At 33.6% G+C, this 25,236-nt stretch overlaps 1 protein-coding gene across 8 annotated transcripts in view; it reads left to right on the top strand.

Moving 5' to 3' along the window:
• ROBO1 (roundabout guidance receptor 1) overlaps positions 1-25,236 on the top strand; it is a 1,124,592-nt gene that overhangs the window by 986,673 nt on the left and 112,683 nt on the right. For all 8 annotated transcript variants that reach the window (XM_081074401.1, XM_081074396.1, XM_081074400.1 and 5 more), the window contains 2 exons: positions 763-920; positions 24,923-25,043. In XM_081074401.1, the coding sequence (XP_080930527.1) occupies positions 763-920; positions 24,923-25,043 (279 nt within the window). The remainder of the gene's footprint in view (positions 1-762; positions 921-24,922; positions 25,044-25,236) is intronic.

Here is a 25,236-nt window from a genome sequence, read left to right as displayed (position 1 = left end):
ATATATGTCACCCTGAATAAGTGTTAGGATTAAATTAAATAATATTTACCCCCCCACCCCCACAAAAGAAAAAAAAAGAAAAAACAAACCCAAACCAAAAAATACAGAACATGCAAAGTGACGTTGTTGGTAGCAGGGCCGTGATTCTCACTGGAGCCTTCTAACACTGTCTCTCACTCAGTGATAATGGAATAAACACAGTATTTTGAATACAGTCACTTTGCAAACTTACCCAAAGTATTTATAATGAGCATATTTAAATTATACTTATTGTATCCCATTATACACTAGTTTGAAATATCTCAACTATCTCAATTGAATGAATGTTTGGAAGTGTATTTATTTTTGCTTTTAATATTTTGGTTTGCATGTGTATGTAATGGATTTAATAATAGAAAGCTTCATTCCAATGTGTCATGTAAATAAAAGGAGGATTCAGTTCTTTTCCTGAGCACATGGATGAGAAAATGTAGGCAGCTTGCAGAGAAGAAAAGCAAGTTAAAGATAAGCCAAATGCTTGCTGTGAAGGCATGAAGCAGCAAAACACACTTGCCCACTGGCCTGAAAAGAATATCAAATTATCCCTGTTGTGTAAGGTCAGATATCTTCATTAAATTGCGTAAGTAGATATAGATTTTGCAAGATGCATGTAGATAGCTATTAGGAGTAGTTTATTATAATAAATGTCTCTTTTGCTGAATTTCAGTGATCAGGACTGTATATATCACTATTGAGTGTAATGATTCAATCTCGTTGCTGCAGTACTGCGGGATGACTTCAGACAAAACCCTTCCGATGTCATGGTGGCCGTGGGAGAGCCTGCAGTGATGGAATGCCAGCCTCCACGAGGCCATCCTGAACCCACCATTTCATGGAAGAAAGATGGCTCTCCACTGGATGATAAAGATGAAAGAATAACTGTGAGTATTTCATTCAGTAATGGGAAACATTTATAGATCTAACTGTTTATATCTTCACCAAAGAAAGAGAAAAAAAGGACTTTTCTTAAAAAATATACATATAGGATTTGCCTTATCTCCTTTTAATTTTTGTTGAAATTAAAGATATTTTAATTCTCCCCGTGTTGACGTGAAAATAAGTGAGGAAATTCATGTTGCTTAGTTTGGAGATTAGGAAAAAAAACCCTATAATTACTATATTAATGTCTTAAAATTAACACTTTTGTGTAACTTAATTATTATAACTCAGGGTGTATCACATTTCCATGTGTAACAGTAAAAATTATATATAAAAGAAAAAAAATCAGTAATGTTTCCAGAAGGCCTCCTAAGTCACTGAAGGATTTTTTTCTCTTTCTACTGTTTGAATTGCTTTTCTGTTCTATAGAGTTTAGTATTGTGTCCTGAAAAATAAAATCTGATTCTGAATGATGGTTAATGGTGGATTTCCTAATTCCAGAATAAAATTGTGTCACTTGATTATTAGATTTCAAATTGCTGTTGTGATCCACGCAGAGAAGCCTGTCCTCTATAGCAATGTGTATTTTCTTCTTAATATGTGACTCTGCTTTTTCTGTGTTTTCCTACCTTGAAAGGTGTTTCCTGAAGGACATGAATAACCAAGCTCTCATTACCTCTACTATCGCACAGTATTCCCCGTTATTCTTTTTTGTTCTGCACATACTCTCTGTCCATTGTGAGAATTCTTTGGCCAAGATTTAAAGTTCCCCAGGATAATGCATGTGCTAAATTTGTGAGAGAACAAAGTCAGAACGCAGACCACATATTCCTAGTAAATGCTTTCACTATTTATGAACAACCAGTTAGCAGATTAGCATGAGAATTAAACAGTTGGAAAAAAAAGAGAAGGTTGCAGCAGACAAGGTGTTAGGAACCTTGAAAGAAAATCAAGCATTTTTCCTGCACTGATCTGATTTAGAATGAGTCTTCAAAGGATTTTGTGATTCTAGGAATTGGGATAAGCATAACCTAGCTTTCCTTTGAAGAGATGCTGAAAAATCATATGACAAAGTGAACTCATGTGAAAACATTGGTTTTGGGAAATGGAGTCGAACACGGGAATGGAGAGCAGAGGGACAAATGTCTCTCTTAGTAGTGATAACAGATTCCTTTTACACTGATGTACAATTAAGATAATGTTTTCCCGTAAAAACATACTTTAAGTCATTTAATGATCATTATCTGTAGTTCCGATTTCCCTGAGCTAATGATTCAAACATGTGAAAACCATTATTATCCACCTCTTCTCTCAGGTCTTTCCTGATTACCTATTTGTGTTTAATACAAATTAATGACAAAATTCTCAGCATTGGAGATGCAGCATTAAACAGCTATCAGCAAATCACGGAATTTATGTGATTTAGTTTACAGATCAACCCAAAATATATGGTATAATCTATAGTATGTTAGACTAATAAGTCCTATAAAATAAAGTAGTAAAGGCATAGACACATTAATTTGGATTGGGGAAGGATTTCACTTTTAAATAGGATAACCAGAGAATGCCTCTCACAAAGATATAAGACCCAGTATTATATTATATTATATTATATTATATTATATTATATTATATTATGACTAGGTCTTATAGTAAAATAAGACCGGGTCTTATATTAATTTTTGCTCCAAAAGACTCATTAGAGTTGATTGTCCAGCTAGGTCTTATTTTCGGGGAAACACGGTAGCATCAGGGGTAACAACTAGCCAGACTGGGTAGAATCTTAGAGGCCTTGTACATAGTTTGGCTATTCTCCTGAATGAGGCATAAAGCCTCAGAAGTTTCTCATCAGAAGAATCCTTGGCTGTCTTGAGAGCACACTGAATGGTGATAATGGCAGAAGCAAGAAGACAAATTGGCAGCTTTGGCAGTAATCTAGGCAAGAGGGAAATAGTGGTTTGGACCAGTCTGCTAGGACAGGAGGTCGTGAGATGTGGTCAGATTCTGGATCTGCCCTGAAGAAATAGCCATCAGAATTTGCTAACAGATTGGATATGGCTTGTCAGAAAAAGAGAAGAGTCACCATTGCCTTAATTGATTGGTCTGAGTAACTGAAAGATTGAGATGGCATTAACTGAGATTCCACTGTTACTGTAGAAGAAGAATTGGGGTGGAAGGTATCAAGAGTTCAGTTGTAGACATTGTAATTAGAAATCATTATTAGATATCCTCATGTGAACGCCCAATAGGCAATTGGAAACATGACTCAGAAATTCAGAGTTGAGTTTGAGGGTGGAGAAAAAATTAAGTTGTGGTAGACATAACAAGTACTTCTTACTGTGCAACCCTCCCCTCCTTCTGGGCAAATAGAAGACTTTCCCACCCAGTTCCTTGCTGTTACGGCAGATCGATTTGACTAGTTGAGCTTCATAGGCTGTGAGTGGAAATAAATACTGTTGAGTGCACCTCCTGCACTCTTTACCATGTGGCATTCAAGGAGTCCACATGTGCCCGGTAGGTAGTGCGGCCACACTGTGGACACCACCCCGGCCTGGGTCCCTGAGTCAAGGTCAGCAGACCTTTCCACTGCACACCTCCATCTTCCTGCAGTGGACATGGAGAATGAATGAGAAATAAATCTTTGTTGTATTAAGTCACAGAGAATTCTTACCACAGACTAATGCAGCCTATTCTGAGTAATATGGGAGTCATCAGCATATACATATTAGCTAAAAACAGGAGAATGAAATTCACCAAAATTTTTTGTTTTGCGTGTGTGTGCATGTGTAAATCTGTACATTTTTTATAATAGTGACAGTTTAACACAGCAATAGTTAATGAGACTTTGAAAAGACCTTGGGATTGTCTTGTTGTATCATGTATTGAATTAGAAAAAAAAATTACGGTTCATGTCAAAATGTTTAATTTATTGTTGGATCTTCATTTACTGTCTGTTGTCCAGAGGGTGCTATCCTATAATTATTAAAGAGTACCAGTTCCCCCACATATAAGTAGTTCAGAGTCAGTGTTATAAAAACCACCGTCAATCAGGAATAAAACAATTTAAAGTTGCAATAACCTATGACTATGAAGCGATGCCAGGATGTTGATGTACAAATAATTTTAAAATCATTTAAATGCTGCCAAAATGATGATTCACAATAATGTTCCATATGCTAGGAAGTTGTAACATCTGAAAGTTTTACTATTTCTGAGACCATCTGTGTGTTTTGTATAAATTATGACTGTTAAACTGATAAAACACTAGAGGTAAAAAGCACATTTATACATGCAGGAAACTGAATAGATGAAAAATCAACAGTTTGGGTTTAAAATGACGGTTCTCATTGAGATCATAATTGTTTTTGTTTTATTTTCTTCCTTGAGGCAAAACTAAAATTGAGTAATTACAACAAAAACTTTAAACAGCAACAGAATGCCTGAGGTTATTACCAATTCGTTTTTTTTCAAAAATTGAAAGTAAATTCTTAAGACATGTTGGTTATTAAGTATTTCATATGTGTCTTCTTTCCCAAGCTTTGTTTTCAAATGATTGTTTTCATTTCTATTGTTAATGGACTTTGCCAAATGTGTTGAGTAGAGTTGAACTGGAGATTAAAGCACATAATATCTTTAAGAAAGGCAAGTGAAGATTGCACGGTTATTGCTACAGTTTTGGTTACAGGAATTTCTAGAGTTCTTTAATGTGGTGGCTTTCTTTGTTGAAAATTTCAAGTACGACCTTCCCAGCTGTGAGAACAAAGACACACCCTACAAAAAAGGGGAAATATGTAATTGAATTGTAGCTGCACCTGTATTTTTTGATGTTAAGTCATTTCTTTTTACATTGACCTGGATTCTGAGCCAAATTTTAGATCTAGGATGATTATAAACCAGGAATATGTAAATAGCATTTTTATATTGCCTACCTGACAGGACAATCTTTTAGAACTTTTTTGGCACATATTTCTTAGAATAATTTGAAGGAGGCCTTAGATGATGTTTGTCTGTAGTGTTCTCTTTTTTTTTATATATAAACGTGAATATTTATATTTAGAGTTAGAAATAAAGTTTAACTGGCAGAATGGATTAAGTAGATTTACTTCATATGTCCAAAACTTAGTCATAATCATTATTATTAATACATGAAATTTCCTCATAGAGAGATGAGAGTACCAAAGATTTCTTTTTGACATAGAACAACATTCAGACATACCTTTCAGAAAGTGATATATATATTTTATTTTATTGACTTACAATTTAGAAATATTGTACTTACATTCAAGATTATTTTATTATAAGGTTTTAAAATTGAGTTGTAAGACTCGGGGTTGGAAAGTAATACCAACTATTGAAAAAAACAACTAGTGTTCAATCAAAAATTACTCTCGAATTAAGAAAAATGTCATTACGGTTGAAAGTAAACATCAGAAGTACTTTCCTAGAGTATAAAATGCCTTAGTTATGTATAATGATGGTCAATAACAGGACTATGTTGAGTAAAAAAGCTGACAAGTAGACCCGAAAAGGCCTGAGAACAAATTTAGTATGGGTTTGGATTTCTGAATGGAGCTAATAGTCACTGGTAGTAAGCGAAGAGAAAGTTACAGATGGCAAAAACATTGTGAAAAGGTATTAAATTTATTTTAAAATTTGCCACTTGTTTTACACTTGTTGACCTGAGTGTGATTTTAATATTGCTATCTTAATGAAAAGTTAAGTGTATTATAAATCAGCACAGTTGTTGGGGTCACACACAGTTGCATAATGTCTGAGGCACCAGTTTTCCATACCTTTTTATTGGGTCTCAGGGATATGAGTGTCCTCCTGGTGGTAGGTGCTCGAATTGCAGGCATAGAGACAGCCTATGTCTTGTGGAAGGTAGCTTGTAAGTAAAACTATTTAATTAATTATTATAAACATAAGAATAAATGTATTCATAAACTAAAATATTAAGGTATTCAGTAGTACCTTGGTGGTAACTAATGGAACTACCAACTACTGTATTTTACCAAAAATAAGACCTAGCCGGACAATCAGCTCCAATGCGTCTTTTGGAGCAAAAATTGATATAAGACCCATTCTTGTTTTACTATAAGACCTGGAATATAATATAATATAATATAATATAATATAATATAATATAATATAATAAATATAATATAATATAAATGCTGGCTCTTTATAATACAATATAATACCGGGTCTTATATTAATTTTTGCTCCAAGAGACACATTAGAGCTGATTGTCCGGCTAGGTTTTATATTCTGGGAAACGGTATGTGTTTACCTCAATATATGATAAATTAGGGTAGCCAACTGATACCATTATTTTAATAAAACAAAGTGATAGTTGCATTTATATGTGAAAACTGATGATTTATGACTAAGAATTAAAACTCAATCTGAAATCTTCAAACAAATGTGCCATGTTTTAGAAATGGTTATTGTCGGGACACCAGTAATTTACTAATCTACTATACAGTAATAACAATAGCTACTGTGTTTTGAGTCCCTGCCATGTACCAGATGCTTTATATTATCTATCTCATTTCATCCCTCTGAAAACTCAATAAGTCATTTCTTTCCATTATGGCACACATATTAGTCAATTCAGTCTCCTAGAGAAGATGATGATGGTGATGATGATGGGGATGATAGTAAACACTTAATATAACACTTACTGTGTGCCAGACCCTATACTAAGCACTTTATATATATTGACTCATTTAATCCTGACGACAGCCCTGTCAGATAAATACAAAAATTTTACTAATGCAATAGTTAATTTCAAGTTGTCGGGGGTTACAATGATGGGACAACTGGCTTTTGTTCACTTATAACATTTCCTATTCAAATTATAATGACAGTAACTCTTAGCTTCCACTGTGAAATATTGTCTCTAAGTTTGCAATGGTCCGGATAGGTTAGTTCACACAGTAGAGGTATGGTCTTGAAACTAAGCTTAGTACATTTGAGAATTAGTACATATTATGTTTAGTAATAGAAACTATAACATAACAAAAATCTATACAATTTTAAATTTAGTAGTTTCACAAAAGATGGCACAGAAATGCTCAAGTTCGACCAAAGGTTATAGTTCAGACAAACTAAAATTATTTATTCTAGACCTAGATATCTTACATCAAAATATATTAGGAGATTAAGGAGGATAATAAATAACTATTCACCATTTGACATTTAGGGAAACAGTGTTTATATTAAAAAGAATATTATGAATCAACAAATGATTCAACTGAGTGAGCTTTATAGTTAACTGTCCAAATCGTGGATTGGCCAGATTCTAATATCCGCTATACACATTTTAAAAGTTATTGCTAAAAATTTCATCAATTATGAGAAAATATATAAGAAATGGGATATTGAGTTAAAGAAAACTTTATTGATATAATAGCTTGGCAATTTTGTGTATATACAATAAGATATAGTAAAAACTAATACAGAACCAATGCAATGTAAATAGTGAGATCTGCTTGCACTCAATTCTGAAATTCCAGAGTTAGTTTCTTCATAATAACCTTTGACTGTCATTTATCCTGAGTAATTTTATTTTAGTATTTAAAAGAAGAGCTTAAAATACATTAATCTTTTTATGTTTGAAATTCTTAGCTTTTAAGCTAAAATTTCGAGATGAATAAAATACGCTTTTTTTCATTTTCTATGTATGTGACTTTGTGATATAAACATTTTTTAATTACTTGCATTATTCCTTGAGATAAGCTATGCCTTGAATTTTTTATTCCTTTTCCTATCCTGAGTGTAGCATGCTATAAATATTCTATATGTTTTTCAGATTTTGTTTTTGCTTAATTGGAAAAAAAATTTGGATGACGGGGAAATAATTTTATTATGTTGCTTATTTACATCAAAACCAGAGTCCAACCAGAAACCATTTTATTGTCAATTTCTTCTACTTAATCACATAACTTTATTAAGATTTAATTAATTCATCTTTGGAAAATGTGGGAAAAAAGTTTACAGCATGTGTTTTAACATAATGAGCAAGTGTATTTAGTAGCCTTTTTTTTTTTTTTTTAAACAGTTTTTACTTAGATGGTATAATCAACCATCCTGGTTTGCTGGGAATTGTCCTGGTGTTAGTACTGAAAACCCCTAGTCCTGGGAGGGAAAACATTGCTTCTGGGAAAACTGGGACAGTTGGTCACTCTAAGCCTAGATGGCTTAAAGGAATTGATTTCTGCATGAATGAGAAATCACATTCATGTAATGTATGTAAAAAGTAGTTAAATAGAATTTTAAGTATATAATTTTTAATAAGCAAATTAAGGACTGGAAAATTATTAATCAAATTTGGAGAAAAAAATCAGATACACACACACACACACACACTGCTTCCTATTCCCATGCTAAAGAGGCACAATTGTTAAAATGCAACATGTCATCAGTTCTTTTTCCAGTCCTTTTCTGCTTCCTGTGTGTCTTTATAGGTTTCTTTGATTTCCCTTTTTGGTGTGATATTTTGGTAAAAAGCAGCTGACTCACATCCCATCCAAATCCCCAGTGTCCCCCGGAGCCTTCACAAATTTGGCATTCAGCCCTCTCCTTGCCAATTACTTCCTTTCCCCCAAATTCCCACATGTCTCCTTCCTAAGCCATCTGCTCCTCCTCCCTTCCTTCGATTAGTGCTTTCCTCTGGTCTTCCAATTTCTTTCATTGTTCAGTGTCTGTTGCTTCCTTTTCCTCTCTCCTGCCCTGGAGGAAGTCAACCTACTTAATGCAGCTGATGTCATAGAGCCCCCTTTCCCTGAGAAGTTAAGTTTGTGTTCCTGCAAAATAAATATGTAGTTCTGTGTGTGAAGGTCAAAGGAAACTAACTGGTGTAAGGAACCAGAATTTTTTTCTGTCCATTTTTCATAAAGAATCATACTCATGACCTATCCTACTTTTTAATTTTCAGATTTAATAATTGAAGCACAGTCGATTAATAGAGAAAAACAATCTTAGGCATTAGAAGACCACACGATAATTTCATGTTTCAACACGTATTAAGTGCATGATCTTATGGACACTTTGATCTCTATAAATTCCGTTGTTTCCATTTGAGATATGAATTGTCTAATCATACCTATGTATTGGTCACGATGTTGTTGTGGGAATCCAATGAGAAAATACGTGTTATAATAAATTCCATTCATTGTAAATGGTGATATACTCTGTACATATCAGTACTGGATGTTGTGGGTATTGTGTTTGTATACCTGCCTGAACTATGGACATGAAAACCTTGATGGAATACGAAAGTTCGAAACTGTTTTTTCAACTTCTCCAAATAAACAAGACCGTATAAATGTATATGAAAAGAGATTCAGCATTTATGTTCATCTAAAGTTCTACCTACAGCTGATTCACAACTGTGAGAAAATTCCCAGTTTTGTAGAATCACCCTGAGTATTTAAGTGTTGGTGAATATTATGAGTAAGTAAAGTATGTAGACTAATACTTATATTACGAAACACATTTGACACCTTTATTGTGAAATGCAACTACAAAAGAATTCAGCCCTATTGCCCTCTGGCAGTTCCTATGTGTAATAAATTAACTTGTCTCCTGTGAATCATCCAGAACAGTTCTAGATAATGTATCATGTTAGGGTCATTTAGAAATGCTGTGATTCCGATGAAGTATGCTGATTGAGAAAGGCTGGTGTAGTTTCCTAAGGAACATCCTGAACCTTTCCGAAAACTTGTAATTCTATTTAAATAACTACACATATAGTCACCGTGGTTGGACACTGAAACTAGAAAAAAGAAAGCCAAGCATTCCGGACTTACTTGGGAAAGTCTCTTATGTGTGAAACTCCTTTTTGAAACTGTACTAACAACTAGACCTTGGGCAAGTTCTTTAATTGTTGAAACTATTGAGATAATATCTTTCCTGACTATTTATTAGCATCGTTATGAGAATGAAACCAGAGCACATCAATGACAGCCTCATTGTAAGGTGCTATTTTAAGATTTCAGTCTTGATTTACAGTTAATGTTCATTCTGCATTGATATTAATAACTTAGAGAGGTGACAGACCAGAGATTTTCAACTTCATAATTAAAAAGAACCCTTTGAATTAGATACAGTGGACAAAAGAAAACAACAACAACAAAACAATACTGATAAAACTGTGGTATATCCTGTTTTGATCAGTTTTAAGTGTACATCAATCAAATATATGAGTCTTCTTCTGCATGACATTTACCTTTATGGGGTTTTATAATTTATAGTCTGCATGCCCATTTTTGTCTGGGTCCCTTGAGACACCTAGTTGCAATTTTAACTTCATATAAACTGACTCAAGTACTTCAGAGAGGATGTAAATAGGTTTGGACCCAGCATTAAAGTAGCAGAAGCTAAATATTTTCTAGTTCAACAGATTATCTTTGGTGACTTCAGGAAACAATATACTAAAAAAAGTTGAAGTTTCCTCTAAGCGGTGTAATAAAGTTCAGGGTTAGTAAAAGTCAATGTATGTAACGAATCAGAATATTCTTGAACAGTTTTGGTATTGTACAATGTTGATGTTGTATCCTCTATTGTGTTGCATGTTGATTGTCAGTATTCTTTTAAATCTGTTCAGATGATTCTGGCCTTCTAATTTCTAACCCCCAAATAGATTTCCTCAAAAACAGTTCTGAATATTTCCCCCCAGATCCAGCCCCACCCAGGTATTAGTTTCAGCCAAAGCAACATTAGATGCCATAGAGGAAAGCCTAGCATATATGCCTACATCACCTTGGAGGTGGAATTCCACCAATCCTGAAATTCACTCGTGTGGATGTATGCTGCTTTTTAACATCTATGGTCCTTCAGTCACAGTAAATCTTCCAGAAAGTTGAAAAGGTCTCAGAAATTTGAGTAATCAGCAATGAAAAAAGTAGTACCTCATGACTCAAAGTCTTAGAACTACTGGCTGAACACACGCGGTCGGAGGACCAAACCTGTAATAAGAATTTCAGATTAGTTCTATATCCTAACATAGAATGCCAACTTATAAATACTGTTTTCCCTTCTGTTTTTTTTTTTCCTTATAATATATGCTCCTCAAGCAGCTGTGTTAATTCACTTTCTAAGCGATTTGGTATATTGGATCAGGCCATTACATTTCTCCAAATAGCCCAAAACTAGTGGAATTTCACTACTGTTGTGAACACTTTAATTCTTGGTTAAAGTTGTTTGCCAAATTAAAGATGTAGTCTCTTGTGATTTCAAGGATGGTATTATAACCAGTTTCTTTTCTTTTCAATGTCTTATTAATTAGAGAGGAACTGTTTCTCTAAAGATACAGTTTTAAAAATTTTCTCAAAACATTGCTTATAAAGCTTACCTATAATTTGGAAAATATATGAGAAAAACATATTGGGACACTTTTTAGTAAATTCTCTGTGTTGAAAAAGTTTAGGTTTCTAATTGCTTGTAATTTCTGTGCTTGCAATGGCCCAGATATTTTGTTTTTCCGTTTACCACAGCCAGAATAAATTATAATCTTAAAAAAAGTAGTTTCAAAGTTGCTCTTGATTGTACAAGGTAGTCTTTTCTTAAAACATGACCAAAAATGTAGAAATTGAAGAAATTATTTTAAGCCTTTAAATTTTAAATTATTTTTAAGCTGAACACTTTAAAGGGGTTGGGATTTCCTTTTCATTATTTATAATTGGCTAAGATTGACTTTATTTCTTCATCTTGTCCATATTATCACTTTTATTTAGATGTTCTCTTAAGGATTACTCCCCAGTCTTAGGCTGAGGGTAGTATCTTCTCTAATCTATTGCAGGTACTGCCCTTCTTTTGTTTTAAAGGCTAGTTGCTTTAAAAATACTAATTGGCACTGTTGGTAACATCTGACCACCTCAATTTTTATCTTTTTAAACCCAAAGAATTTGATAGTATGATAAATTGTACACTTGTAAAATAATCTGGTATGCATTAAAAAATTACTAACACATGGCACAGCTTTTTCTCAAATCTTACAAACCTAGGTGATCACAACCTTTAAAGGCTCATCACACAAAAAACAGGCTCATGCTTAAGTCACATTTAACAGCATCATCTTGTGTGGGAAAATTTCAAGAGCACTTGAACTTGATCTGTATAATACTGGTGGAAAATAATGGAAATTTGTCTCCTATGAGCGGATGAAATGTAATTAGCTAAGGAATCCATTGTTTCTTATTTATTTGTCTTTTAACATTCATGGATGTCACTCTTTTACCTACATGGATTCCATCACCATACTGCCCCACACATCCTGCTCATAAAGAATCATGTCATATTTCCTCATCTTTATTAGGGAAGCTTAGAAATACTCTGTTTATATTTTAAACATGCCACATGATAATGAATGTATGTTTATATGGGAAAAGAAGAGTCATGCCTCTGTATAGGAACTAATGTAAGAATTGACCTAACGACATCTCTCCTAAAAAGAACACATGTGCATATGAAGTGTACACATGCATATTTTTTTCTATTGGCAGCTATATGGACTAATGGCAATTAGGTGGGATATCCAGATAAGTCAGGCTTAAATATGGAGTGTGATGGAGCAGGGCCGTCAGTCTAACTCAGGGAGGTCCACCAACAGCACCTGTTTCTTTCCTAAGCCTGGGGATCTATACATTTACAAGATAGTGCTGATTTGTAGTTTGTGAAGTGGGAGGCAAATAAGAGCTCTTGTTTTCTATCCAAAAGAAAGTGCTTTCGATAAGCTTTACTTTGGGTCTATATAGAAGGAGCGCCACCCACTTACTAAATGATCTGGAGCATGTTTCTGATATTCTGGAGCCTTGGTTTTTTCATATCAAGAGAGGGAAATATATGTCCCCTGTGGGACTTGTAAAATTTAAAGATGACATGTGCATCAATGTCATGTATACAGCACATGTTGCTACGTCACACTTCTCATTAATTAAAACAATAATAATTCAGATAGTTGTTTAAATATGTTAGTACACTTATGAAATTTACTGCAGATTCACTGATGTATTTTTCATTTGTGGAGAAAACTGTCAAAGACATTTTACACTTAGCGCATAATATTTTTTTAATGTGTTAGCATTTTGCAATTGTTAAGTACCTTAAGACTCCTATTGAAACATCAGAGAATTTAAACTTATTTATTAAGTTGGTCTGAGACATCGGTATTTGAATTTGTCTCCTCCAAGGCAATATAAAGTAGTATCTTTTAATGTAAATTTTACAATATCAAGCCTTTTTCTGAAGCGATCATGATTGAAATCAAAGAATTCCATATATCCAATTTCTTAAATCATGAAAAATCTGATAGTGTGACTTCTGGTATGTAGGTGTTGTGCTAGACAGGAGATCTGATAATCTCCTTGCCATCGTAGAACTTACATTCTATGCAGAAGAAAGGCAAGAGACAGAAGGTCAAGTTTGTTGTTTTAATTAACTTTCTCTTGCTCCTTAATCTTCCGCTGACCTCACTCCCACTTCATACTGGAACCTCCCAATTAGGTTTGTATGGAAGCAACCTAGGATTCACGAAATTCTGAATTTCAACTCAAAGTTCAAACAACATATCTTAGAAGACTTCAAAACACTGTAATCCTTTACACCATTAATAGTTTTTGCACTACATTTTCTATTCAGTAAGTTTTTGTATTGGCCCGGGAACTGAACCATTTGTGTCTGAGAAAGATTGTCCCAAACAAATACCACTTCAAACGATTTTTTCAAATACTCCTCAGATAGATAGGTCCTTGTTTTCTCTTTTGTTTTCACAGGTAACTATAGAATTACATGGCTGCGGGGTGCATTTATTTTTATTGTTTGTCCATGAGTTAATCATGAGTTCTCAGGTAATGAGAACTGTGTGGATAATTCTGAAGCTTAATGTAACCCACCAAAAAGAGTTTGTTTAAACTGCAGCTCAGATTTTTATGCCCCAGATTGTATTCTCTTCCCAATGTGTGCCGATTACCTTACTTGCTTTCTCTTAGGAAGTATGTAGAATGTTTACATTTGTTTTCACATGTGCAGTGCTGGGGCAAGGGGTGTCATTATCTGTATCTTAGCATGTGTCCCTTATGAAATAAAGCACACATTTGCCAAAGAACTGAGCTGGGTTCTGGCATAGTCTTGTAATCAATAAAAGAGAGGGAAGCAACTAGGCATATGGATATTGAATCTCTGACCCTATTCTGAAGAGCCCTGACTCTGATTAATCAATTAAGCTTGTCACTTACAAGTATCTTCTTGGCCTCCTGCGACTCTTCAGGATTAAAATACCAAAGATTGGGAATGAATGTTTACTTCAATTTGTAGCTATTTTAGGGATTTTCTTACTTGTCTAGAAACATAATGAATAGTATTATATGCTTTTATTGATTTTTTTTCATTTTTGCAAATTATAAATATGTTTCCAGGAAGTAGTTATCTTTCCTTGATTTCCTTATTTGATTTCCATAAATTCATTCTGAATTTCTGAATCCAAGACTCTTGCATACTCAACCTTGATTTTACTTTGTCATATGTCTTCTGTAGAATACAAGTGAATTTAAATTTCAAGAGTAGCAAATTATACACAGTGTCTGGAAAAGGTATTATCTTAGTAAGACATTTGGTGATGAGAAAATGTCTCATGTTGGACCAAAACTACAGAGAAGAACCAAGCATAAGAATCCATGGAGAGAAAAAGGGATTTACTGTTTGAGAAGTATTTTCAGCTGGTGTACTTGTAACTTGAAGGAGCCAAGTGTTTGAAAATGAGCCTTTCTCCCCTCAAATACTATGAGCATTTATCATCTTTATTTCTAAGGTATAGTCATAATTCCTCCATAGATTTTTATTTCAGTCTGTCCTAACACTGACTGTATGTAAATTCAGAATTATAGCCAGATGGTTGGACGAGGTGATAAAAAGCAAACCTGGTTCTGCAGGAAATGAAAATTGCCCATAAGGATTTGTTTTTACCTTTAAAACAGCAGGACATTGTTTCATGAGACCTGTGAAGGAACTAATACATTAACTTTAATAGCTATGAACTAAATTAATTTTTCATATGCATGCAGAGTACAACTCTGTCATACCTAGAATTGTCATAGAGATAAAAAAAATCAATCAACTTTCATACTTTTAGGAGATAGATAGCAAAGGCTATTTTCTTCCCAAACCACTCCTTATATTGCTTCCTTTTTATAAGATTCACTTTTAGGTTCCGATCTTAATGACTTGGGAACCAGACACTTGGGGGAATCAGCAAAACGTGTCCACTCTTTCATCTGCTCCCCATTTCCCCAGCACTCAGCAGTCTGCCCCTGGTTTGGAAAACAATATATTAGAGAGGGCTTTCCTGGATGATTGCTTTTGGCTACAGAACTGACTGGCTCTACAACATGGGCGTCCAGGAGAATCAGCCAAATCCAAATCTTCATTGGGATGTTGAGTCCCACAAAAGCCAGCAAAATAGGTGTGTTTTCAGGAGACTGTTCTTTCTATTGTTCCTTGTTAAAATTGGGATTCATGAAAAGGTCCTCTGGTGATATAAACTAGATAGACAGAAAGGTAATAATTTATACCTTCACGAAGCAAATCATCCTCTTTCTTTAACTATGTCTCTGCAGGGTGGCTCCCACTTACCTGCAATTAGCAATACTGCTCGTCTCAATGTAGTCTATAATCAAATTATCAGAGGTATGCTTCTGCCACAATAGCAAACAGCCAACTACCAATTTATAAATTGCTATGAGGTAAAAATGAGAAGTTTAGTAGGAGAAACGGAAAGAACAGAAATGCAGCTGCCGTGGACCTGAGTAGCACTTCTCCCAGACCTGTGCTCTCAGCTGGCAGCTCACCAAGCTGTGGAGAGAGCCACGTGTTCCACTGGGATAATTGCTATTTCTGCATGAGTCTCTTGTTGCTTCTCTCTGATGATCAAGTGTGTTTAAACTCCTGGATGAAATCATGTTGGTTTTTAACTGGTATTGTAAATTGTACCAGCAAACAAATAAAATTGGATCACGTTCTTTGTATGCATGTAATCCAAAGCAACATGGAACACCAGTGGAGAGACCTTGATTGCCAATTGTGCCTCTCACTTCCACTCCTAAAAGAACCTTTGAAAGACCTGCAACAAGTTATGGTTTTCTTGTAATGCTGTCCCTTTTAATGTCACCAAGTAAAATGTAGAATGGTCATTTTATTGCTTACAGGTTGACATTTTCATTCTTTTTTTGCGATGAATATGTACTTACCTGGGGATCCTTTTGTTTCAGATTTTTTTCTTTCTTTTTTCTTTCTTTCTCTCCTTTTCTTCATTCCTCCTGTCCTTCCTTCTTTCCTTGTTTTGCAAATCTGAAGAAATTATTTACACTTGAAGTAGGTTCTAAGAATAGAAATGAACTTTGCATAAGAATGGACAAATGAATTAGTAACATCCTGGTGAAAACTCTTTACAATATGATTGAAGTTTAATTAAATTCATTTTTTTTTTTGTAATCTATAGTAAAAAAGAAAAAGGAAATATTAGTGTATAATCTGTTTTTCTTAGTTTAACCCTTCTTTGGGGTACAGCCACTCATTTTGTTTCACAAGTCCATATTGAACTGGTGATGAGTACATGGCAGCTTTAAGCAACAGCCTTTGGATGAGCAATCCCAAAGCAGATCATGTATAATCAAAAGACTTGAGTGGATAATAGTTAAAACAATTCATTTTTTCTTTCTCCTCCTCCTCCCTCTCCCTTCTCTTTTCTCTCTTTCCTCCTCCCTCCTCTTTTTCCTCCATTTTCCTTGTCTTCCTCTTTCCTTCTCCTCCTTTTTTCCTTTCTCAATTTAAGATCTCTGTGAAGCAGAATGAAATAGAAATAGGCAGAGGTAAAAATTTTTCAAAGACTTAACTGAGTGATAGTAGCCTTTAAGAAAAGTAGAACTACTAATAAACATCGTTAGTCAGGAGGAAGAACTGTGATTTTGCTGAACCCGGTTTATTGTTTATATCTTTATCTAAAATAAAACTTAAGTTTGAGGCTTGCAAAATATGAAATCCTGTGGTCATGGATATGTGATATTAAAAACATTACTTTTGTTTCACAAAATTAATACAAATAAACAATAAAAAATTAATTTCTTGAAATCTGTTCTTAAAAAAGTGTTGATGGTGACTAGAGTAGTAGATATAAATTTTTTTACGTGAATGATTTTTGATACCAAAAATTTATCAAAAATTTAAATTTTTATCTGATTACCAAGTACTTTAAAATTTAGGTTCCAAAGAATGAAAGAACAACAGAATTATTAATGTGTATATTCAGAAATATGAAGTACTTGTGATATTAAACTATAATTAGTAAAAATCAGAAATTATTTAATTCTAGACATGGCTTCTCTGTTAACAATTCTTATTGAACTACTTACCTGGGGGTGTGAGCAAAATATATTGCTAAATAAAAAATGCTGTAATTTCTTTGATATGGTGTAAAATTTGAACTATAAGAATTATCTTTTACTTGGTTTTAATTTTTTTTAGATTTCTATGAGATGTGTATTTAATCCTTTGTCTATCATTTGTACCAAATAATTATATTACTACCAGTGGTTTTGTTTAATTTAGAATGCAATAAAGCATGATTGTTTTTAAAGGATACTAGGGTATATGTTAGAAGGCATGCGTTAATCTGAATTGTTTACATTAAAAATTGATAACACTCTTGTAGCCAGATTGTAAAGTAATGGGTATTATTTCACTGTCTCCCTCTCAAACAAGGTATTTGTTTTGGTTTATTTTTGTTGTTGTTGAATTAATGATCACCTTTAAAGAAATAAAAGCTGTTATTGTGACTCTTTCTTACATGTCTCTGTTGAAAGGAGTCCTTAGGGACCATCCCCAAACTGCACTGCAGTTTATTTCACCAAGGAGAATGTCTGGGATCTGTGACTGGCCATCTGGGGTACCTGCATCTCATTGCTATTAAGAAGTCTTAAACCCATGCAAAATACTTCTCCACTAGTTCACAACAGCTTGATATCTGTTCTGTAGGTCAAAGATCCAGGCAGAATTGACAGCACTGCTATGAAGAGGTATTCTGGCCAAAGAGAGTTAGTACTGAATTGTTTAAGGATGATACTCTAGGCTGTAAATCGAAACCTCTCATCTCATTTACTTTGCAAAATAGTATGACACAGTGGTAAAGAATCAAGTTTTTCAGAAAAACATAATTTCAGAATTCTCCTGCTCTAAAAAGTATACTCATCATGTTAACCCTGCTTATCAAACAGGGTTACCATACATGAATATTTCTGAACCTTTAATCTTTTAGAAAATTGTAAAAATTAAACACCACAGTTTCTCATTAGTATGATGACACCTATGTATGTAATATATAACATATTTCTCGTTTAGCATTCTAAATCAGTATTCTTTTAATTCTTTGTTATGAAGTACTTTTAAAATAGTATTTCTAGTAAGGAACACAGGTTTTGATTGCAAAATCTGTTCAAGGAAATGAGATAAATTATGTGACAGTTTGGTGGTTAGCAATCTGAAATGATCTTTGAAGCCCTTAATATAATTAGTGGTTTCGTTTTTGGTCTGCTGCATTCAAGTCACATTAGGTTAATGTAATTAAAAGCAGAAAAGATTTTGTGTAGCCAAACTAGTTAATTAGCCCCAGTTGGTTTAGTATGTTAACCTAGAGGTGTATGGATAACATTGTGGGGTGATGCCTGAAAAAAATTCCTGTATAACAGATACTGCAAATCATCTGACTTGCTTTAGGGTAGAAAATGAAGACATACCAAGGAGTTCATTTTAAGTTCATCTTTATCTCTGATTTTAAGAACTGATTGCGTGGTAAGCTGTATACTCCATAGAATAACCAGACCAAAAGTTTACTTCATTTACTGTTTGGAAAGAAAGCATGCTTGTTAGTGTGCAAAGGAAAAAAAGAAAACGTTTTTCTTCTTGTATTCTGGAAATAGGAATTCTGGTTGTAATTTTTTCATGCTTACCAGGAATATAAAATGAATCTCTTCACTTTTGACTGAAAAGCTACATCTTATATCTGATTGTTCTATATTATCTCGTTACTCAGTAAACAATTCAAATAAAGGAGATGAAAGCATCTGGAAAGGGATTTTCAACTGCTGCAGAAAAATTCTTTTTAAGTATTAGGTGAGAAGACTTTTTACGCCTAAGGAAAATAATCACTTACAGGTCCTTAAAGGGAAAATGCTAGTATATAAGAAGCCTATATATCAAATACATTGAGGTGTCCCATACCTTTATGTCTCTGAAACATTTTTTTTGAAATCAAAATCTGTTGCCAAGAAAAATATGAAGTGTAAAATATTTGAAAGTTTAAAATTCTTTACCACCTTCTTGTCTTTTCTCCTCCTCTGTCTCCTTCCCAAAAAGGAGCAAGACCACTGGGATCTTTGTTTTGTTTTGTTTTCATCAAGTATGTAGATAGTCCAGACCCCCCTTTAAGCGCTGTCTAGAGCTTATGGAAATGTGGCTTCTAATGTGGTTTACCACTGTGGGCTGTTAAGGTATATGGTAATGAGGAAGTAGGGACCTCTGCTGTGGATTTTTGACACAGGCTAGATGCCAGCATATTGTCTGAAAGTTTAACACATTCTGCTTCTCCACTACCGGGATTATGTTAATTGAAATAGTGCTGCTGCAGTGCAGTGTTTAAGGTTGTGTCTGTTCATTATACAAACTCGTTTTTGATAGGTTTACAATTTGGCTGTCGGATCCAGCTGCAGGAAGAGACCTGCCAAGAATATTTCTTAGCTTGTTTTAAATAATGATGTTTTCACATTTATAGTATTTTGTGTATGTTAGACATATTTTTTCTTTCTATGTGGAGAGAGGAAAAGTCCATTTTTGGTTTCCAAAGGGGCAGTAAGATTTAAAATGGACAAAGTTACCCTTTACAATCAATATTTTTATCTTACTCAACAAAATATACGATTGTTAATAGTATGTACTGCTTGAAAGTAAGGTCATAGTACGTATTTTTTCTTTTCTTTTCTTTTGTTTATTGAAAAGAACAAGCCACCATGCAGTACACATTTGTGACCACAGAGAATATAATTATGGCTTTTGACTAACTTTGTTTCAATTCAGTCGTTGGAATAATGCCAAAATCAATTTGAATTTGTAGAAATTGAAAAACTGTCATTTTCATCTACTTTTTTTAATGTCTTCATTTGCATTATTTATTATTATTATTATTATTATTATTATTATTATTATTGTCAATTTCTGCCTCTTTAATCTCTGAGGAAATAAGTTTTCCCAGGTATAGGTAGGCTTGTTTCCAGTTTTCCATTTAAGTTGTAACATCTACTTTGGGATCCTTAATCATTATTGCCAGTAAGTAGAGAATGGAACGTAGCATTTCATAATGAAATTGTCTTAGTGATAGGGTGGAAGGTGTGTGCTGATGACAATGACGGTACCAATCTGGAAGGAAAATGAGGCAACAGTTTCCCAAATAAAATAGACATGTATTGTTTTGCATAATTTTAAGCCCTCCTCCCTTTTGTCATTTTAATCAAGCACTTATCCTTAGGTCAGAGCCAGGTCTTTAGAACAAACTTTCTCACCCTCAGCTCTGCTATTGACACTTAGGTGTGATAATTCTTTATTGTGGGGGACTCTTGTGCATTGTAGGCTATTTAGTACCCTCCTTCCTCCCTGGCCTGAACCCACTAGGTGTCAGTAGCACACTCTCTCCTTCTCCCACTAGTGTCAACCAAAAATATCATTGAAAAATATCTCCTGGGAGAGGGAGAGTGATTGCTCCCTTAGAGAATCACTGTTTTGGAGGAAATGAAAAAAACATATTCAGCCTAAGAATTACTTACTTCTAAGCCTTTGCTGTATTGGTGAAAATACACATTTTTTTTTTCTGACAAAATCAATGGAACATGTGTTAGTAATACTTTAAACGAAAAGCTTCTGGATGTAGCCTAACAAAGAAATACTGTTTTTGATTAGCCAAATACCTATTATATCGTTAAATTCATGTGTCATATATAATTATAATGTGTAGGCATTTTTCTAAGTGCTTCATGTGATTTATCTCATGTAATCCTCATAACATCCTTGAGATGTGTTTTAGTGGTATTCCCATTTTAGAGATGAAAAACAGAGGTACAGAAGAGTTAATACCTCGCCTAAAGCCACACATATATACTGACAGGCAGTCTGATTCCAGGGCCCAGGCTTTCCAGTGTAGAATATCTACTTTTGATCACTTAAAAGATTATCTGGGATTTAGGAATATATATTTTTTAAATGTTTGTATGTATTTTGATTTTGAGTTTGGTTCCAACCTAGATAATGTTGGTAGAGAATACTTTGAATGGAAAAACAAAGGTACAATTTGGCTGATTTTACTTAACCATGAATGATTTATATCTATGCTGTTGTTACAAAAAGAAATGCATTTTCTCATTAAAATGTTTCCTAAGTTTAATTTTTATTTTCAGGCCTAATATATTAATTGTTTTTCACTGATTCAGAAAATATATATGAGCAAACAGCACCAAGAAACATATGCTTTTAGTCACATTATGATACTAATGAAAAAAGCTTCTCGAGATGCCTGATTCATTAAAAATGTTTTCTTGTAGAAAAAAATTGCCATAGTGGTCCATGCGGTTATAGTTTGTTTACTTACAAAAGGCTGATAAAATATTTTGTAAAATGCCTGGTGAGTTACTTTTAATTTGAACATTAGATGTGATTTACCGAAGAAGTATGTAAAATAAATTTGTATGAGACAATCATAATTTTTCTATTTATATTTAGAGCCAAAACATAACTATGCATTCACAGAGCATAAGTCTCCTGGTAGATTGAGTTAGAAAATGCTTCCAAGATAAGCCAAGTATAATACATACTTGAGGCTATAATAACAGGGTGTGTACAACCTACTCTTTAGGACTTTATAGCTTTCTTTGAATTTTTAGTTCACCTCAGTTATTGTTTCCTCCCATTCATCTTAACATTGGAATTTTTCCATGTCTAAGAATCTCCTGGCAGTCTCCTCATAACTCTTGTTAACTAAATTCCCCTCCTTCTCCATTATACAGATTCTTTTCAAATATAATAGCATTGGACTGTAATATATAATGTTAATTGATGTCCCACGTGTGCATAAGCAAGTTGATTTAAAACTCTACATTCCCAAGTACTTAAGATTTGTAAAAGTAAATCAGTACTATTTTATACTGAAACTATAAACAGAAAACTGTACTGTTGAAAATTATTTATGTTTTATCATGATTCATCTCTTATTTTTCTACATATTTGAGTATCTTTTAAAATTATTCTTAAAGCCTTATATTTCATTGTAGATGTAAATCACTGACAGCTTTTAGAACAGAAAAGAATATTAAAGCATGTATTTATTTTCTCTTATTTTGCTACAACTGTTATTTATTAATGTGCAATCCATTCAGAAATTAACTGACCATCTAAATGTACCAGAACATTTAAGGTTAGCTTCTGAGACATAGGAGGAGACAGTATCTTGTCCTAAGTTAGAGAACCGATAAAGGAACGTATAGAACCACATTTGACATCACTTAACTTCCGTATCAGGAATAGAATATATCACCTTCTTTTCTGCTGGAATTATTTTGTTTCCATAAGATTTTGGAAATGTTTACGTGAGTGTTTCAAAATAAATACATGGTGAAAGGTTGCAACAAATCTTTTTAGAAGTATCTTGATTATTATTGATACTCAAATTTTCTGAATCTCAAGAACTCAAGTTTATTAAACTCAAGTTTATTAAACAGCAATTATGATAACAGACCTCTGGGCTATGCTTTTTTTTTTTTGCCATTTATGCATTTCATGTAGCCAAAAACACTTATCTTGCTTAAAATCTTTGTTCCAAATTTCTGTGTGACATTGGGCAAGTCACTTTCCTTCCACAAAAGTATTTACTATTTACTGGGTATTGTCACAGGTCACGGAAATATAAAGAGATGTGAGATATACTTCTCTGCCTCTGAGTTCACAGTCAGGGAGGAATTCTGATATTAAAAGCATAATTAAAACATATTGTGATGATGAGTATAGCAGAGGTATGTGGGAAGCAAGATTATACTTTTCTGAGCTGCTGTGTGAAAAATGAAGTTATAATTCTTCCCCTTACACTCTTACGGCAGGGTTATGTTAAAGACCAAAATGTAAATGATATATGCATGCAAAAGCAACTTTATAAAACATAAAATAGTTAGCACTGTGAACCAATAGCCTTAAGGTTGGGTATACATTGATTTAAGAAACCCACTTTGAGACCTTATAAGATCATTGCACACGTGAGAAGAGATATATGCAAGAGGATGCAGATTTTAGCACTGTTTATAAGAGGGAAAAATGAAATACTTGAAACATCTATCAATAAGGAAATAGTTTGGTTAAAATATAGTAAATTCATATTTTAGGGTGGAGTTCTCTGTAGTCATTGAAATTGTTGCTGAGACTCTGCATACAGTGTCTTCGACATGTAAAATGTAAAAACAGCCTCAATATATTGCTGAGTTGAAAATTCAACTTCCAGAGGAGCATATATCACATGATTCTACTTTATCTATATCCATATATTGGGGGGAGAGGCGAGGAGAGAGGAAAGAAGAATGATCACAAAGTTTTGACGGTAGTTAACTTTTGGAAGTTAACAGGTGACATTTGTTTTGCAGGTGACATTCGTTTCTTTTGTAGTATTCTGTTTGAAAATTTATGTTAGTATGTATGAAACCAATAAAACTATTATTAGTATATCTTGTAACTGCTATAAATCTTTATAGAAATGCTCCATTGGATAACAGACTAGATTTTGTCTATAAAAGCAGTTTACATTCAAGAAAAATTTTTTGCGTGAGTACCATGTGCAGTCATAACTCTCGGTATGAGGGATAGAGTCATGAACGATACAAATAAAAGTCCCTGGATGGTTTTTATAATAGTACCTAGAGAATCATGATCATTTTCTAAGTCAAACAATATCAAGTTCTAAAGCCACAGAAATTAAAACTACTCTGTTAATATTTCTTTTGCTCAAATACATAAAGATTTTGTCATAATATCTGATTTGGGTGTCTGGATTGAAATAAGGCCAGTTCAGCATTCCGAAAGAGTATGGCCTCACCTTTATAAAGTAGTAGTTTCAATAAACTCCTAGTGTATGAAAAATAATTCTGTTTGGATGGTTCCCTCCCACCCCCCTCGCTTCCTTCCTGTTTTCTTTCTGTCTTTCTTTCTTTCCTCCTTCGTTTAGTTGATGCACCATACAGAATTACTGTGAGGTCAAAACCCCATGAATCAACATTCTGCAACTTATTCTTGACAAAACTTTTTAAGATTAAGAGCACTATAGCTATTCATGGGCAATTGGACTCAATTCCCACCAAAAGCATAGGTTCTTCAGTGTTTTGGCAATTAAGATATATTCCCTTAAAGCAATTCTGACAAATTAAGTAATTAGAGACATTTTGATTTCCACATCTTATAATACTAGCTAATATGTATTGTATTACATATTACATAGCTACTTGTAGCTAATATCTATTTACATATTAATTATAATCATGTGGTATTAAGAATTTCCTTTTCATTTTTTCCACTTGCTAACTAAATTATTCATGTTTTCGGGGGAATTCTTATTTAACTAAATAAATAAATAACTTGGCCAGTTTGGAAACAAATTTCTAGTTATATAGAATATAATAACTCTATGTGAAATGTAGGTAAGTAGAAATATTTGCCTCTACTGTACTGGAATAAATTATGTTTAAAGTCACTGCCTGTAAATATAACAAATACTACACATCAACTTTGTGATATGATATAGTTATTCTTTGTTTGTATACTTAGAAAGTAGACTTCACTTAGGAAGACTTGTCACGTAAACATAGCTAAAGCAGTTTACTAGTATGCATGTGATTTATTTATTTATTTATTTATTTATTTATTTATTTATTTTAAGATACGAGGAGGAAAGCTCATGATTACTTACACTCGCAAAAGTGATGCTGGAAAATATGTTTGTGTTGGTACCAACATGGTTGGGGAACGTGAGAGTGAAGTAGCAGAGCTAACTGTCTTAGGTAAGTGCCATTTTTCTAATCTGCTCACTGTAAAGCTTGCTTCCTATTATTATTTAGTATCTTTATACAAGGGAGGAAGAAATGACCTTTCTAGAAGGTTAACCAACATTTGGGGGTGAGGAGGTGGGAAGAGCAGAGAAGGAATCAGTAAAGCAGCCTAAGACAGAGCAGCCAAGACGTGGGAGGAAAACTA

The sequence above is a fragment of the Rhinolophus hipposideros genome (genome assembly GCF_964194185.1).
Source record: "Rhinolophus hipposideros genome assembly, chromosome: 2".
In the NCBI taxonomy this organism is placed as follows: domain Eukaryota; kingdom Metazoa; phylum Chordata; class Mammalia; order Chiroptera; family Rhinolophidae; genus Rhinolophus; species Rhinolophus hipposideros.
The sequence above is the reverse complement of the archived record's forward strand: the minus strand, read 5'-3'. Positions and strand labels throughout refer to the sequence as shown.